This window comes from Corapipo altera, unplaced genomic scaffold (genome assembly GCF_003945725.1).
Source record: "Corapipo altera isolate COAL_440 unplaced genomic scaffold, ASM394572v1 202, whole genome shotgun sequence".
NCBI classification, from domain to species: Eukaryota; Metazoa; Chordata; class Aves; order Passeriformes; family Pipridae; genus Corapipo; species Corapipo altera.
The window spans coordinates 727,223-745,298 of NW_020884980.1; the positions used below are offsets into that span (position 1 = coordinate 727,223).

The 18,076-nt window shown below is 47.2% G+C and overlaps 1 protein-coding gene across 1 annotated transcript in view; it reads left to right on the top strand.

The window, feature by feature from the left end:
• Positions 1-446: 446 nt before the first annotated feature.
• The window catches only part of IPO9 (importin 9), a 38,179-nt gene continuing 20,549 nt past the window's right edge, over positions 447-18,076 (top strand). Inside the window, exons 1-7 of the mRNA XM_027665757.1 lie at positions 447-607; positions 10,120-10,181; positions 10,774-10,860; positions 11,828-12,029; positions 12,460-12,548; positions 12,846-12,932; positions 14,586-14,705. Of these exons, the coding sequence (XP_027521558.1) occupies positions 457-607; positions 10,120-10,181; positions 10,774-10,860; positions 11,828-12,029; positions 12,460-12,548; positions 12,846-12,932; positions 14,586-14,705 (798 nt within the window). The 5' untranslated portion in view covers positions 447-456. The remainder of the gene's footprint in view (positions 608-10,119; positions 10,182-10,773; positions 10,861-11,827; positions 12,030-12,459; positions 12,549-12,845; positions 12,933-14,585; positions 14,706-18,076) is intronic.

Consider the following 18,076-nt stretch of genomic DNA (forward strand, 5'->3'; position numbering starts at 1 on the left):
GCTCAGCCCATTCCTTGACCTTTCTGGAAACGGGCTGGAGCCTTTGGGGTCTTGCGCGGTCTGGATGCCCCTGTACAGCCCATTCCCCTTCCCGGCCCCATTCCTGCCCCTGTGCCGTGCTATGCTGATCCCCAGGAACTACAAACAAGGATGTTTGTCTCGGAAAAAAAAAAAAAAAATCTCTGCACGGCCCCTTCTCCAGCCACGTCTTGTTCTTTCTCGCAGCCTGTTACCCCCACCACCCCTCTGGCTGTTATAACCAACAGTTGTTACCCAGCCCTTGCTGTCCCTGTCCCCGCCTGGGACCCCCCCGGCCCCCAGGGGCCCCCCCCCCCCACCCCTCACGGCCAGCGCGGTCCTCCGCGCCGCCAGGGGGCGCCTCGCGCCTCGGCCCCCGCGGCCCCTCCTCCCCGCGCGCCCCGCGTTTGGCGCGCGCGGCCCGCGGAGGGGGCGGCGATGGCGGGAGGCGGCGGCGGGCCCGGAGCGGGGCCGGTGGCGCAGGGCTTGAAGGAGGCGCTGGTGGAGACGCTGACAGGGATCCTGTGCCCGGTGCAGGCGGTGCGAGCCGCTGCTGAGGAGCAGGTGAAGGTGCTGGAGGTGACAGAGGGTGAGTGAGGGCCGCGTTGAGGGGGCGGGGGGGTCCCCAGGCCGCCGCCGCGGGTCCCGGTGCCGGCGCCTCGTGGCCGCGCCTTGGGCTCGGGCCGAACTTCGGCTTCGGAGCGGGAGGGGCGGTGGTGGTGGTTTCCTGCCGGCTGGAGGTGCGTTCCCGGTGCCTCTCCCTCAGTCACGGGATGGTCAGGGCTGGAAGGGACCTCTTGGGGATCACCCGGTGCAACTCCGGTGTCACTTGCTCCGGGTGGGTTTGGAATGTCTCCGGACACGGAAACTCCGCACCCTCCCTGGGCAGCTGTTCCAGGGCTCTGCCACCTTCCATGGGAAGAAGTTCTGCCTCGTGTCGAGGTGGAACTTCGTGTGGTTTAGTTTAGGGCCACTGCTCCTCGTCCTGTCTCTGGGCAGCACCAAAAAGCGTCTGGAACCATCCTCTTGACTCCCATCTTGGAGATAACTCGTGTGGATTGATGAGATTCCCTCTCTTCTCTTCTCCAGTCTAGCCAAGTCCAGCTCCCACGGTCTCAGACCCCTCACCATCTTTGTGGCATCCACTGAACCCTCTCCAATATCTCCTTGTCTTTCTCTGGGGTGTGTTCTGCAGGTCGTCGTCTGTGCATTGTGTGTTTGAGGCTGAGTGTGGTCAGGGTGTAGCCGTGCCCTCATCCAGTGTGAAACTCCAGTGACAGGGATCCGTTGTCTGCTGTGGGGAGCTGGGGACAGGCAAGACACCAGAGCAGGATGGCAACTGGCCTTTGGCTTCAGAAAGAGAGATCTTAAAAGAGCCAACACCCCAAATTCGGGCAGTGTCTGTAATCATTCCCTTACTCCTCCGGACTTCTTATGGTGGCACTGACCTGGTTCAGGTACTTGCTGCTTCTCCTGTGTGGAAGCTGAACATAAAAACCTATCAGCGCTAACATTTTGTTTTGCTTCAGCTTGAATTTTATGACCTGTCCCAAATGTCTGGAGTCTATAGAAATCCCTGGAAGATTTGCAGGTGCTCTGCTGTGACAGGAGCTGGGGAGTGCAGCTCTGCAGCCCTGGGCCTGAAGTTATGCTCGTGGCCTGGCAGCTCGAGGGGCTGATTGTTTGTGGACCCTCCTGGAAATTTTGCTTTACCTTTGTCTGATTGTGCCATTCTGAAGATGTTCTGTGAAGTGTTTTGAGGCGTTATCAGGAGTTCTGTGCAGCCTGGAGTTTGAATGAGTGATTTGATGGAGTCTGGAAGCACTGGGAGGTTCATCGACCGTAGAGCCTTGGCCTTCACAGCCACTGCAGTCAGTGTGCTCCTCAGTGGCAACTTTTCCCCAAACAGTGAACCTTTCCACAATCTGGGTGACAGACTTACAGAGAAGAACGTTTTCTGAGGGCTCTAGGTGATGGATGTCCCTGAGGTCCCTTTGAGAGCCCAGGCATGTAGGGGGGGTTGCATTTGGTGGATAACGTCAGGGTAAGAGGGATGGAGTTGTGTACATGGCTATTTTGTCACGGTTTTACAAATATCCTGAAGTCTCCTAATATTTCCCTGCGGTTGCAGTCCCAGAACTCTCAGGGCTGATGCAGGACCTGTCCCTCTGACCTGGAGGAGGCTGCAGAACACCTGCACAGAGCAGTTTGCAGGTGACACCAAACTAGAGGGGAGGTGGTTGATGTCCTGAGGGCAGGGCTGCCTCCAGAGGAGCCCCCTGGAATTCAGCAAGGACAGGTGGCAGGTTGTGCTCCTGGGACAGGAGAACCCAGCGCAGGGATGTGAGTCAGACACTGCCTGCCTGGGGAGCAGCTTTGTGACAAAGGGCCAGGAAATTCCAGTGGCCTGAGAGCTGGACAGGGGCCAGCAGAGTGCCCTGGAGGCCTCCTGCACCCCGGGCTGTGTGAGCAGGACCAGGGCCAGTGATCAGCCCTCTCCAGTCAGTGTTTGTTAGACCACACCTGCAATACCTGTCTGGTTTTGCTTCCACACCCCAGGGCAAGGCACACAGCAACCAAGGGGAGTGGGTTCAGCAAAGGGGCATCGAGTGGGCTGGGGAACTGCAGCCCTCACCACAGGAGGAGTTTTCCAGTGTGGAAGCCGAGATGGTTTTGGGGATGGCTCTGAGAGCAGCTTCTGGTAACTATGATGAGGCTGCCAAGACGCTGGGGGGTGGGAGAGGATGAAGGAGAATGAGCCGAATTGGAACAAGAGGTTCCAGCTGGATATAAGGAACTTTTAAGCAGATTGTCTGTAGAAGCTGTGTTGTTTCCATCCTTGAGTATCTCCAAGAGCTGTGTAGGAAACCTGATCACCTGATCTGATGCTGCAGATGCTGCTTTGATCATGGGGGTTGGACTGGAAACCTCCCGAGGTCTCTTTCAGGGAATTATTCTGTGCACCTCTGATTTCTCCTCTCTTGTCCTAGTCGAGCAGCATGGGAAGAATGAGCTATATTCTCCTTTTTGTGCTGTCTTTGGTATGAGGAAGCTTGCAAAAACCAAGAGGAGGAGCTAAAGGAATCTGCTGTGTGCCAGCACTGTATTATTGAGGTAAAGATATGTAGATCATGTGTGTCACAAGTACTTTAAAAGAACAAAAAATGTCATATCATTAGACAGCATAAAGAAGATGCTGAAGAAAAACTGAGGGCAGTGACAAAGAGCACAAGTGTTGGCACTTCTAATGCAAAACAAACGAAGGTAGGGCAAAAAGGAGATTGAGGAAGAACTTGTTAAAGACATAAAAACTTTAAATGCTTTCAGATGTTGCAGAAGCAGAAGTGTTTCAGAGGTGTTCGAAGCCAGCAGGTGACTGAAGGTGCATTCAAGGAGTACAGAAGGACTGCAGAGGAGCCAAATTCCTTGTGCTGGTGTTGACTTTACTTGCAACGTTGAGGGGACCTCTAAAGGAGACGCATTGGAGGATCCACATGGAAGCCCGAGGAGGAGCAGTTTCACTTACCAGTTTGTTTAAACAGCAAGTGCTACAGGATGGATCTCCCAGAGTTTAGAGGGACTGAAACATCCAATTGCTGTGCTATGAGTTGGGCTGTAAAACTTACCACTTAGGTCACTTGGGGACCAGCTAAGTGTAAGTTGTTAAACTGGGGACAGCTTTAAGTCAGGACTCCTTAAGGTGAGGAGCAGTGGGCTGGATGCTGGGGCTGGTAAAGCTGAGTGGGCACTGCCTGTAATGGTTAAAATTACATCAGCAGTTGGAATGAGGAGAGCCGGGTGCATGAGGTTGTTGTGGCAGAAGAACTGTTTGAAGGAATCCTGGAACTCCCAAAAAGCTTTCAGAAAATTCACTTACTTAAACTTTTGGAAGAAACTAAACTGCTGAGCACAAGGACACAGTCAGGAGTCCCGGGTGAAGCTGGACTGCTCAGCACATCTGTAAATGATGTGGAACACAGTGAATAGTGGTGTGACAAAATTACTGATAGTGCTGCTCAGGCTGGCCAGAGTGAGAATCGGTGGCACAAATTACAGGATGATTTCAGGAAGGGGGTGCTGAGGGAGGTGTAGGTCAGTGTTGGTCAGCAGAGTAGTGTTGGGGGAAGGGGAAACAGCCCAGACAACGCTGTAAAAAGTTATGGGTGGTCCTGACTATTGTCCCTGGGAGAAGAAATCCCATTGTCTGTGTGGAGAGTTCCCTGAAAATACCCATTCACTGCTCTGCCGTGCTCCGAAAGCCAAATGGACCGTTAAGGAGGGAACAGAGAACAAAGCCCGACATAAATTCCTCATGCCAGTGCTGCATGAATTACTGGCCTGCTGCTCTCGGGAGGGATCAAGCGGGGCAGCAAAAATAAGCACAGAGACGCTCACAGAAATGTGGAAAAGCTTCTGTTCTCAGAAGGAGCGAATCCACTGACTCTTCTGCCTGGGAAAGGGTTAGCAGAGATGGAAATAATAAGCTACAGAGAAGATGAGTGAGGAAGGATTGTTTGTGACTTCTCATAAAGCTGAGATCACGAATCACAGAATATCCTGGGCTGTCAGGGAAAATGAATCTGAAACAAGCAGAAGGAATTAGGCTGTTGTCCCCAGTGTGCAAACCATGGAACTCGTTGCTGTTGGATGCTGGAGGTAGAAATGGTTTAAAAATGATTTAACATTCCTGAAGGAAAAAATTCATCAAGAACCATTAAACACAGTGTTCAGACATAGCATCCACTTCAGGAAGTTCCTAATGCCAAAATTTCCTTGGGGGGTGTTGGGGCTGCCTTGCTCTGCCCCCACCTCTTTTCCTAAGCTGCTTGCTTAGGTTGGGTTGTGTAATGAGGTTAAGCCAATGCAGCAGTTGGCTCTCCTGTGTGGTGTGTCCTGCCCCATGTAGCTCCTGCTCTTTTCCAGGCAGGTCTTAGCCAGGTCAGGATGGTTCAGGTGTTTTGAGGATGCAGTCAAGCTCCCTGAAGCAGGCTGATAGTGGATCTGGGCTGGTGCTTGTACAAGAGATTGGTAGCAATGCACAGGCAGAGCCTCTGGAACAGGCTGCACTATCCAAGGGAAGTATCCTGTCAGACTCCAAACAGATGTTCTGGAGGAATATTGGATTTCACCTCTGGATTAAGGACACAGTGGCAGCTTCTTCTTGTAATGTCACCCTTTGGCAACTGCCAGACATGCCCTCAGCAAAACTCAGTCTCTTACCTGCTTCTGCATCTTCTGTCTGCTGAAATAACAGGCACCACTTGGCAGCTTGGGGATGGGAGAAGCATTACTGTGGGTCTCTGGAGAGGTGAAAGTTCACTTGGTGACCTTTGTTGTCTCTAGATTTTAATGGAACATAAATAAAAGCAATCCCTGAGACTGTGCAGGAGGAAGGCAGAGAAATGAGAGCTCCAGGCTGTCGAGTGGTGCTGCTGTGCTCAACTTGGCTTGACTGTGGCATCAGCTTGTTCCTGGTGAAGTGAGGTTGGTGTTTCTGTTCCTTTATCTGGTCCATCCAGGTAGCACCGTGTGCCTCCCCTGATGGTGTACATGTGTGCACTACTACCAGTGTTGTATGGCTTGAGGATAATTACCTAATGTGGAGAAATGATCTCTTCCTCTAGATCCTACCACAGTGGAGAATGTGTGGAGGCCAAGTCACCTCCAGGAATGTCAGAGCAGGGGCAGTGGCACTCTGAAGGAGATGTTTGTCCAGCAGCAGGGATCCTACTTCACAGTATCACAGAATATTCTGAGTCGGAGGGGACCCACAAGGGTCATGGAGTCCAACTGTGAAGTGAACGGCTTCCACCCCGTGGAGAGGAACAGTGTCTGTGACATATTCCTCTAAATTATGTAGATAAGGAGGTTTAATGTCAGTTGGGAAACACTGCTTCCCGCTTGCCTGGTTAGATAACAGGTTTGATGATTTGTGGTGACAGTATTGAGTCTCTGAGCCATCGGCTCTTGTGCTCTGGAAACGTGGTGGTGAGAGATGAATGGCTCCAGGCTGGAGAATTGCCTTTCTTTTGCCTGCCTACATTATGTGCTTCTGTTTGCCCTTTTTGCAGGTAGAAAAGGCATTTATAAGGCTGCCTTCAGCGTGGCTTGTGTTGTGACATCTTGTGCATGGAAAAGCACCTTCAGCTCAGTCCTTTGCAAAGTCGTTTGTTGTCGAGAGCTGAGATGTGCAGGTGACTGTGAGGATGGTGGCAGATTGACTCCTGGGTCAGTCTGGGCACACTGACCCTCCTCGTTCGTGTCCACCTTGTTTGAGACTAGTCCTGTGTGGGAGACAACAAATGCTTTGATTTGAATGTGATCTCAGATTGGAAAATTGGCTTTATGGGTCTTGTAAATGTTCTTTCAGTGTCTCCTCTTCCAGAGCAGGTGGCTCAGCATGTTTAGTCTGATGCTTGAAAGCACATTAATTCTCTGATGATATTTTCATGATACAGTTTGCTGTCTGTTTTTACCAGGAGAAGAGCTACAGGTACCACGATACCACAAAACCTGTAGCATCACTTGTGCTTCACTGTTCCAACATGTCTTTGCCTGTGGTGGGCTCCTTCCCAACAGAACTGCTGTAATACATCTTCGAGAGGGATTTCAGTATTGCAGTGTGTGCCCTCTGAATACATGGTTTTAGGCCATAAAACCAAATATGGTGTGAAAGGAGGAATTCTGGAGAATGTGCAGGCATGACCACAGCATGTGGTTGTATGGTGCTCTCTTGGTTGTACCTTGAATCGTAGTAGAGTGGGTGATGGGCAGAAATGAGTGGATGGATCAGTTGAGCTGAATTTTTAAAAGGAGTAAACTTTTAACGTTGCACTGATTTTTTAACAGGGAAACTGAAACAAGAAATGGCCACAGCACAACACATGGTGTCTGCCTGTCAGGATGAAGGGTTGTTCACAGCAGGAAACGCTGCTGTTTGCACTGTGAAATGCTGCAGACACGTTGAGAAGTTGTGAAGGGGTTTCAAGGGAGATGCCTAAAGCCAGCACGACTGCTGGGGAAGTCCGACCTCAATCTTTCTGTCCTTTGCTGAGAAATGAGGAAAATACAGTTGCAGTTTTTAGAGATGTGCTGACAAAAAGAGTGCTTTTGGAGCAGTTCTTGAGGGTCATGATGGAGGCTGAAGAAGTTCCTCAAAGCAGCACATTTGTAGCGTGTCAGAAGCCTGGCTAAGCATTAGATTCTTGCTCAGTGTTTCCTCCCATGTGCCTGCAGACTGCCCAGCAGGGAGGGCCCTGCTCTGCCCTGGTCCAACCTTGTGACTGACCCTGCTTTGAGCAGGAGGTTGGACTGGGGGCCCTCCCGAGGCTCCTTTCAACCCGAGTTGCTTTAGGATGATGTTGTTGAAAGCCAGTCCTGTGGAGAACATCTGTGCCCGTGTGGCTGAAGGCTGGGATGGACAAGGGTGGGCACGTGTTGGGTAAAGGGAACTCGATTTCTGCTGCTGTGGCGGTGAGATCTGGCTTTTGCAGACCAAGTTTTGTTTTAGTTTGGAGTGTTGGTGGCCACAGGGCCAGCTGGATTCACCTGGACTTGGCTGCAGCACCTGCCACAGCCCCTCCCTCCACCACTGCCTGTCTGCCCCCAGCAGAGACAACTGAAGGGACCTGTAGCAGCTCTTGAACCAGCTCTCTGTGGACATTCTGAGCTGGGCTTGATGAGTGCTGACCCAGTTCAACAGGGCAGGAAATTGCAGTGATTCAGTAGAAGATCCTGCTCATTTGTTCCTTCCTGCTTGTTTAATACAAAATTTTGGGTTGATCTGGCTTAGTCTCTCCAAAAGGTTGGGGGGGAAGAGGTTACATAAATCGGTTACATGATAGATGGAGCTTGGTTGTGAAGCAGGAGAGTTTCATTTTACTGATATTGAGGTTAATGAGAGGAGAAACAGAGCTGAGAGGAAATGTGTTTGCCAAGTGTTCTCTATGCCAGGCCCTTCATTAAAAGCTTCTCATCTTTGGGGTTTACAGACTTTATCTTGAGGAGAAGACTTTGATGTTTCTGATATCTCAAATCTCCAAAATATAGGTGGAGGAAGTGCTTATCAAGGTGCATTTGAACTGAAACTACTCATGATAAAGATAGAAAGTTCCCAGCCATCTGAGAAAAAGCCCAATAATAAACCAAGTCTTTGAGAAAAGAGGAACCAGTGAGCTGTAGAAGGATCAGTGTAATTTCAGTCCCTGGAAGGATTCTTGGAGCAGCTCATTAAACAGCTTGCCAGTGTTTATAACATAATAGGATAAATAGTTGCTACACAACTAATACTGTTTTATATGATCTGTTCTCAATAAATCCATCTAATTTTGGTTTGGTGGGAAAGCTGACTCCTTGTTGGGTACGAATGACCCAAGTTCAGTGGGATTCCTGATAGGAATTTGCCACGATGGTCATTTATCAGTTAAGAAGGTACAGTTTTGTAGTATTTTTAAGCAGCGCATTGGGCTGAAAACCTGTGTGTAGAGGGGTTTTCAGTGACTTACTGTCAGTCACAAGGGGATTTTACAACAGGGCCTTTGGTCATGCAGCAGTGAGAACACGTCTGGTGTCCCACTGCAATCTGCTTGGAGAGCAGTAAGGAGATGTTGGAAAGCTGCAGAAACTAAATACTGTAAGTCAGGTGCAGAGCACCATATCTGAAGGGGATAAATCAAATGCATATGTGCAAACAAATTAAAGATTGTGAAATAGAATAGTAAGTTGTAGCTGTGTGAAGCTGTTGCAGTTACTCTGCAACATTTATACCCTTCATACCCTTCCATTTATACCCTTTTTACCCTTCCATTTACCCTTTAAAGATGGGGCTGAAATGCGATGCCACACTCAAGTGTGGGAATCACAGACAGCACACAGAATAATTACTGCTCCAGTTAAGAGAAGTATTATGTTAAGTACATCTCGGGATGAGGCTCCCTGCTTTTGCAGCTGGGATAAGAAGGTTATTTTCCTCTTTTTTAAATGCATAATCTGTGAAGAAAGGGTGAAGGAACTGGGCATGGTCAGTGTGAGCTTGGGAAAGTGAGAGGCAATTATCTCCTAAGGCAGAAAAGCCTCTTAGCAGTGAGGTGGGTATTAGGAGGCACTGGGATGTGAAGCACTCAGAAGTTGCAGAACTCCTTTTGAGCAGAATTTTCAGTCCATTTTGGTCAGGGATGCTGTCAGCACCTTCAGCCTGTCTGCAGGTTGTGCTGGCAGGACCTCAGGGCTTACCTTCTGCTCCACAGTTTCTAAGAACTAAAATGCCACAAATGCGATTCTTAAGCAGACTAGTGAAATTAGATGAGGTATTTAGGACAGTTATCAGCTGCCTGGAACTTAAAATTGCAATTTTAAGCAAATGTATTGAGGCGTGTGGATTTACCATACCAGAACAGCTGCTCTTCCTGGCTTTTATTTCCTGTGCTCAGTTATTGACAGGATTGTTACAAGCGTTGGAATTTTGCCTTTGTCACAGAGCTTGCTTGGCAATTGCAAGAAGCTCTCACTTTTCCTCGACAAATTCCTTGCTGGAATAGGTCCCACAGCCCAAAGGATTGTCCAGGCACTCCTGGTGTCACTGTGCTGGGACAGGTTTGCTCGGGAAGGCATTTGGTGTGTCCTGGGCTGTCTGGGGGTGTGGGTTGGGACAGCTGGAGTGATGTCTCCAGATCACTCTCTGGATGAACCCAGGTTTTCCAAAAGAGACTGCTGCTTGCCAGCCTGCTGTCTTACTCCATCCTGGGTCTTTTCCATGCATCCCTCATGTAGGAACTTGAGTAATGATTTTGCAGCGTACATAAGATTTTTATATATATTTTTAAAGTTTTAAATAATTTGCTTTTATTAGCCTGCATTGCAAAATTTTTTGCCCGTGAGAGAAGGAAATAAGATGCCGAGACAATAAATGAAGTTTTTGTGGAGAGCACAGGGGAGAATTAATGCTCATAATTCATTTGAGTAGCTGTGCTTTGGAATCGTCTTCTCCTTCCCACATATGAGTCATTCAACTGGTATGATGTCTTTCTCTAAAAATCTTGACGACTTTTGCTGTGTGGGAATAAAAGTTATGATACCAACATTTGGGGTTTTTTTTCCTTGTAGAGTTTGGTGTTCATTTAGCAGAACTGACTGTGGATCCCCAGGGAGCTCTGGCCATCCGGCAGGTGAGTTTGCTGGGAACTGTAGAAAGAATTTTGATGGTAATTTCCTTGGGTTTTAAAATATTCCTTCATGTTTCCAGATGGAAAAATTGGCTTTCTATTACTGTTTCTCCATTTTCTTTTAAATTTTTCAAGAATCTTTCTCTTTCAGCATTACTCGGGTGTTACACTCTTACAGTTTTTTGAAAATAGTGCTTTCTTAACTTAATAAACCTGGTGCTGAGACAATACTGTACTGGGAGTGGACACAGCTTAGGAGGTGGGTGGTAGACATCAGCAAGCAAAGATGTGGCTTGTCTTTGCAGAAGCTTTTTCTGTAGGTGATTTCCTCCTTGAAAAAGACGTTTTGGTTCTGTATTTCTTTACTTACCGTGTGACCCATATCTCGAGCTGCTGCCTTAGGCCCTTGCTGCCCAGTGGATGCCCAGCAGTAGTTTTTTTGGTCCATTTCATGGATTTTTTTGCATTTTTGGTAAGCCCTGATGCCCCTCTAAAAGCAGCATGGTGGGACGGGAGGCTGAGCAAACAGGTCAGGGGTGATCCTTGCCCTGGTTACAAGATTTATTCCTGATTCGTGACCTCTCTTCTGATCCAGCTGGCATCTGTCATTCTGAAACAGTATGTGGAAACTCACTGGTGTTCCCAGTCTGAAAAGTTTAGACCTCCAGAGACCACAGAAAGGGTAAGACTTGGTTTCATGTTATCATTTGAGGCACGTTATCCATAAAGAATATTAATTTTGTAGGCGGTTTAAAAAGTGCCAGCGCCCTTGTGTATTTTGAGGATTAATGGCTTCAGTTAAGGGCTTTTGACGTTTTCCACTTCAAAAACCTGTTTTCAGTTGCTTAAAACAGCACTGGGCTTGAGAAGCTTGGGCTGATTCCTGTAGGGAAAGTTCAGCCATAATGCTTCTGGTGCTCTCAGAGCAAGACTAGAAGAAAAGTTGCTTTCTAAGTTTCACAAATACTGATTCTGGCAATCCTTTTTTGGAGATTTGCTAAATCTTTTGTTTTTCAGCTTGGGACTTAAAGGCTATTTTCCCATGACAAATTCTAGTTTAAAGCTCTTCTGGGTTTCATTAAAAAGCTGTTCAGCAGGAGTATTTAACAGCTGAAATGGCCAGAGATTCCAGCCCCTTCCACTCTGGCTGTTAACTGGAACATCTTTCACATCTAGGATATGATTCATCCCATTCAGAGATAATTGCTTGATTATGTCCCAGAAGTGGCTTTTATTTTTTCCTGTCCCTTCTGGGTTAGGTGACTGTTCTTGTTTACTGAAATCTTCCAGAGTAAGCAAACATAGTCCCTGACACTGGAGCTGGGATTTATCTCAGCTGCCTCTGGATGTCTTCCATGTAGATATGTACATCCTGTGTAGTTGCAGCTGTGAGCTGTTTGCTCTGTGCTTGTCTGATGCTCTGTATGAGAAGGTGCTTTGTGAAAACACACTATGCAGTTTTCCATAAAAAAATTGTGGGATGTAGTGTGCAGGGGGGGGTTTTGTCTCCTGGATGTTCATTTTGTAAAATCAGTGTTGAATCGATATCAGGATACAGCCACAGGTATAATTTTGTTTTTTTTTTTTTTGTTACTGAGTTGTTTCATGGCTGTGGATCTGTTTTTTCTAAACACTGTTGTTCTCTACAGGCAAAAGTTGCTATTAGGGAGCTGCTCCCCAACGGGCTGAGGGAATCCATCAGCAAGGTGCGCTCGAGCGTGGCTTACGCCGTGTCTGCCATCGCCCACTGGGACTGGCCCGAGGCCTGGCCCGAGCTCTTCAACCTCCTGATGGAGATGCTGGTCAGTGGTGATCTGAACGCAGTGCACGGAGCCATGAGGGTGCTCACAGGTATGTGGGTGCCAGGGCGGGGCAGGGCTGATGGAGGAGGCGGTTTAGGTTTCCCTGAGCCGGTGTTTGTCACGTTTCACTCCAAATTGAACACGTTGGAATTTGCTTCTTTTCTTCTCTTCTCCTGGGCCTGATGCCTGTTGCTCACTGTGGATTCATGTGCTCAGCAGGTGCCAGGAGAGCTGAGGAAGGAGGTTCTGTGCTGCAGGTTATAGTTCAGCCAGGACTTTGATTGTAACACCCTGTTTCCCAGATACCTGCAGTTTTTAGTGTGGTATTTTTCTGCTTGCCTTGGAGGATTGTCTTGGCAGGCCAGATGACCCTGGTCTAGTCAAGTACAAATCAACATTTTTCCAGTACACTTACACTTTCCCAATGATTCTGTTGTTACTGTTGCTTACAAAAATTCCTTTTGTTTTCCATTTTTTAGAGTTTACCCGGGAAGTGACAGACATACAGATGCCTCTTGTTGCTCCAGTTATTCTTCCAGAGATGTACAAAATTTTCACAATGGCAGAGGTATGGTCTTCATAGTGAGGTTGGTACTGGATGGAATTAGTGGGAATGTTTCCTGGAGCAGAGAAAGTCCAGATTCAATGATTAAGCTGTACTGTAGTATGAGTTAGACTTAAAGAATTTTCTTGATGATGTGATAGTTGATGGCAGCTAATGTTTCAACAGAAATGTTGGAGCTAGTGATAAAATAGGAGAATCAAGCTAAAGCAAAAAATAAATAGAATGAAATGAGAATGAAAGGAAATATAATGTGTAAAAAGAATCATGTGTTCCTGATGTTTGATTTAAACTTTTTTCCAGGTGTATGGGATTCGCACAAGGTCTCGTGCAGTGGAGATTTTTACCACGTGTGCCCACATGATATGTAACATGGAGGAACTGGAAAAGGCAAGAGTTTAACTTGACATACAAGATACTTTGAATTCAAACCGAGTGAGGTTCTGAATAATTGTTAATATGGAAATGAAAGGCTGGAAAATTATGTACTGTGTCAGCTGGAATTCTGGGGAAGAGGGTGTAATTTAATACATGTAAAGTGGCTGATACCCTGCTTTATATGCATGCCTTGATACTGGGACTTGGGTTCCATAATTAAGTTTAATTTTTAACTTACCAGCAGACATGCTTGTGACAGCTCAGAGAAAAGGGAGTCAGCATGGGGAAGAGAGAGTGTGTCATCCCTTTGTTTGGAAATCCCTGGCTTAGCTTCCAGTCTGAACCTTGGATCCTGATGATCTGCCAGGCCTTGGCCACCTGGGTTATGCTGGGCAGTTTCCTGGCCCTTGGACAAGGCTTTGGTTCCCCCTGTCTTCAGGAGGCATCTTCTCCTTGTGTTCCTGAAGGAGTGTGAGGGAAGCCAAACCCAACCCAGGTTTGGAAGAATAGCTGTTAAGAAACAAACACTCTGCAGTTAAGCAGCTTTATACAGGAGTCTCCTGTCTGGCTCTAACTGAGCACACCTGCATTTCATATGGCCTTTGACCAGTGGGTTCTCCAGCACTCCTAGACAATAAATGCTACTTTCTAACTTTTTGGGGGGTGAGGATAGGGAAGGGTGACTCTCAGTCTAGTGGCTAGTCATTGCTGAGTGGCTCTGTGTGCTGTTCCCTGCTGTTTGCACAGGGAACAATCCAGTGCAGACTTTTGGGAAGTTCTGACAATTGCACCATATCTGTACTGCACTGATATATTGTGCAACTGGTACCAGTAACCAAAAGATAGTAGTAACTCCCCACTGTCTTATTCTGCAGGAGGGCAGAAAGTGTCCTTTACATTGGATATAAAACTTTTTCTATTGAAATTTGACTTAAGAAAAAAAAAAGGGGGAATCTTTTTATGAGTAGTCAATTTAAACATGCAGCTTTGCTCTCCTGGCTATTGAGTTATGGAGAATAATCTCAATAAAATTATTTTGGTCCAATTTTACTTGCTCTGCTAAGAACTACTTATGGAATGCTTTGACATCTGGAAAAATACTTGCTGCATTTTCCTGGGAAGAGTCATCCTGTTAATCTTCAGGCCAGCTGTTGATACTCAGCTCACAAAGAGCTTGTTTGGTGTGGGGGAAGGTGGCTCTGGAGGGACATAAATGCCAGCCCAGGGTGCAGGGTAATTGTGTGTGTGATGGAGTCACCCCAGTTTGTTTTGTAGCCTGAGGACGTCTGGGTGGCGCAGGGCAGGATTCAGCTCATCAAATAAAATGCCTCCTTAGAAGGATGAGCACTGCTGCTGAGAATGTCCAGACTGGATTGTCTGGATCTCTCTTTAGACTCAGAATGATGAGTTAAATGTAGGTGTGTGTTTTGTGGCAGCCCGTGCTGTGGGGTTTTGAAGGGTGGGATTGAGATGAACTTAGTTCCCAGCACGAGGAGAGAACCCAAGTGATGTCTGAATCAAGTTTGTCATGCTTTTGCAATACTCTGGAGTTGCCATGAGTCCCTCTTCCATTTTGTAGCAGGAAAGTACAACTTCTGTTGCTTCTGGTCAGACATGGGGGTTCTGTATCTGGTATTAACCTGTGCTTGCTTTGTTTGTAACCAGGGTGCAGCCAAGGTCCTGATTTTTCCTGTGGTGCAGCAGTTCACAGAAGCCTTTGTTCAGGCCCTGCAGATGCCTGATGGACCAACATCAGACAGCGGGTTTAAGATGGAAGTCTTAAAGGTGAGTCGCTCGAGACTGCTAAAGTGAAGAAAGAATTGAATCCCTGCACTCAATCACATGTGCTGGAAAACAGAAACTCGAGAGCATGGCACATCTCCTGCTGTTGCTCATGGTATGAGCAGTGAAGTTATTTGGCTCCCAGCACCATTGAAATAAATTGTTCTGCCTGCACTGAAGATACCTATGATGAGATCCATGGGGATCTGTCCATAAAATGATCCACAGGGATCCAATCCATGGGACCATCTGTCCTTGTCATTCGCTGATCTAAGGTGCCATGGATGTGTCTTGAGCATCATACTCGGTAGTTAAATATATCAGTCTTTTCTAAAGGTGCTGCAGAGTTCTGCTGCAGTGAAGTTTTTAAAGCATATTATGTGCAGGTGCTTTTCTAGAACTTGCCTGCTCTTTAGTCTCTGAGAAAGAGAGATGGGGAAAGTCTTTGTATTCTCCTGGTTTCCTGGAGAAATAAGGTTGGATTGGAGAGCTCTGTGTGCATGGGGATGAGGGCCAGTGAAGGCATGAAGACCTCTTTAACAGCTGGGAAAGTACTGGAGTTGTAGGATGTGCTGCCTGCAACATGGCAGAACAAAGAGGAGCCAAAAGCACAAGTTGCAGGATCAAATCCAATCTTTAGTTTCCTTGCCTGTGTGCTGGGGTGAGCAAGACTCAGATCAGTGAACAGGTGTCTGAGGGTGGACACTGAAGCCCATTCAGCCACCTTCCCTGAAGAAAACAATAAGGAAGTTATTGAAGACAAGCATCAAAAGCTTTTCATAATGACCAGCTTTGTGCTGAAGTAATGAAAATAAATGCTGGGAGGGTGCCCTCGTGTTACACAAACAGCAGCTACTGAGCTCTGTGTCGTGGGACTTGTCTCAGCCCTGTCTGAGGCAGCAGTACCTGGTCAGGGCATCCTGTGGCTTCTCCCTGAGGGGCTGCAGGTACCATACTCTTAGAACAGCTGGAGCTGTTCTTGCTGTGCAGCACCAGTGGAAGGGAGATTGGGGCAGGATGTTGACAGGTTTTATTGAGAGTGTCTCTTGTGGGGTGTTTTTCACTTTCTATTGGCCATGCACTGGGATTCCTGGGACAGTGATATACAGGAACACCAACATGAAGGGAACACTCTGCAGGGTGTCATCTCAATTCAAACAGTCTGCAGCTCAAGAATGTCTGAATCTCTGGCTCCAGATACTCACATTTGGGTGGTTAACAAGAAGAAGTAGTTTTCAGCCTCCACAGAAAGTACTTGTAGCTGATGGTGTCACTCTAACCAGAGGCCAGTTCTGTTCTTGGTACATCCATCCATTCTGCAGCATTTTTGTTATTTACATAACACTGGCATTGGGGCTGCTTGTACTGGTGTGTCAACACTGATCTCATCAGCAGGCTCTTGAACAATGTGACAGGCTGGGAAAGTGCCTGAGGAAATGTCACCAAGTTCTTGCTCTGTTCCTTAACTGTGTGAGGGCCTCTGCTTTTGGCCTCTGCAGGGGAGGTACAACACAAGAGGATTTGGGTCTGAATACACTGCTGTATGTCAGGTGGCATCCATGGCAGCAGAGATTCAGTGTGGATATAAACAGTGAATTCAGGAGATCTACTGCTGGCAAGTGGTTTGTAGGAGGCCCTTTGTGAAGAGATGAGTGTTCTAGCTGTTGACTTAAGGCAATTCATGGTTTTGTCACTTAGGTTTTCTAAGCTGATGATACTAATTTTCTAAGGGAAAAGGAATTTAGGTGAAAGACCCATAAATTGCCTTCACTTCCAGAGAAGTGGATTTTATAGTCATTGTAATGCAGAAGTAAGAAACCTCAGGGGATTAGTTAAGCCAGCTCTACAGATGAGACCCCCTTGAAAAGCTGATGCAGTGGAGGAGGGAATTGAGAATTTTTTATAGCACATTTTCAACCAGATGCAAACTCAATCCTATCTTTTTTCCCCTAATGAAGTGCTATGCAGCAAATGACAGGAAGATTTTTTTTTTGCCTTCCCTGTCTCTTGAGAGCTTTGTACTCCAAAGTTCGTGGAGTTCCTGGTGGAAATCAGAGGGAGCCCTGACCTAAACTGTTGTGCTGTCCATGTCAGAATGTTCTGCAGGGCAGTGTTGGAGGCTTTAGGGAATCCCACTCTGCAGTGTGCAGATCAGCCTGATCCTCTGGGACAGTTATGGACAGTTATCCTGGTTGGGAGAGGGAGTAGATTGGATCACAAACCACTGATGGTTAATGTGTCCCCAGTTGCTCCCAGTACAGTTACAAGTTTACAAGCAGTTAGCAGCAGGAAAGTCAGGGCCTTTAATCCTTGGAGGAGATGGGAGGTTTGGCGGCAACAAAACTATCAACTGTGGGGATTAGAAGGAAATGCCCATGGTGTAATTTATTGTTGTATTGTTTGATAGTTCAGCATGAATTAACTCAGTGTCTCTGAGGATGAATGAGCTGCAACTGTGCAATTCTTGAATCCTAATTCCAGTGTTGAACATGCCACTATTGATTGTTTTGAGAGGAACAGAGTGATTAAACGTGACAGGTGAGAAATTTAAGGCAAATTTCACAACAGTGGAATACAGATATGATGTACTTAGTGTGCAGTAATATATCAGGAACACCAATTAACCAACAGTCTGAAGGATCTTACAGTCTTGCTGTTGTGCTTCTTTGCTTGTACTTAGAAGCTGTTCAACACCTGTAGGTCAGAGAAGTTATGCTTACATTTTTCCTGCTGTTGGAAGAAATAATTACAAAAAATAATTAGTCATACCCTCTTTGTTCTTGGAAGGAAGATGAGCTGGTAGCCATGTCACCTGTCCCTGCTTCAGTCTGACTGACAGTTCACTTTATTATGCTCTCTGGTGTGTGTATTAAGGTTTTTATCCCTAGATTTGGGGATTCCTTTTCTGTTTAAAGACACAGGTAGGAAGCAAAGCGGGGTTCAGGAGCTGTGGGGTGAGCAGGGGTTCAGGGGCTGTCATTTGCTCTCCCAGTGGTGCTTTTGGGGTGTCTGTGTGTGACTCAGGTGTGGATGCAGTGCCTGGCCTGGCCATTAAACATGTGAGGAGCAGCATGCCTTTGCCCTGAAGAGACAAGGATAAGGGTTTTCTTGGAGGATTTAATAGGTGGTGGAGCAATATGTGGGGATTGGCAGAGGAGGAGGAGGAGACATGTGTAGCAGTTCTTTGAGTTCAGATAAGCAGTGGGAATTGGCAGAATGAGAGGCCAGGGGTTGAAATACAACATCTGACAGGAGAGTGCTCTGTTTTTTAATGACTTGCTCTGCAGGGCTGTGGCAACCTTGCAAATGTAGCCTTCTATTGTTACAACTGCAGAGCCATTGAATTGAAAAACTCTCTTAGCACTCCAGCAGTG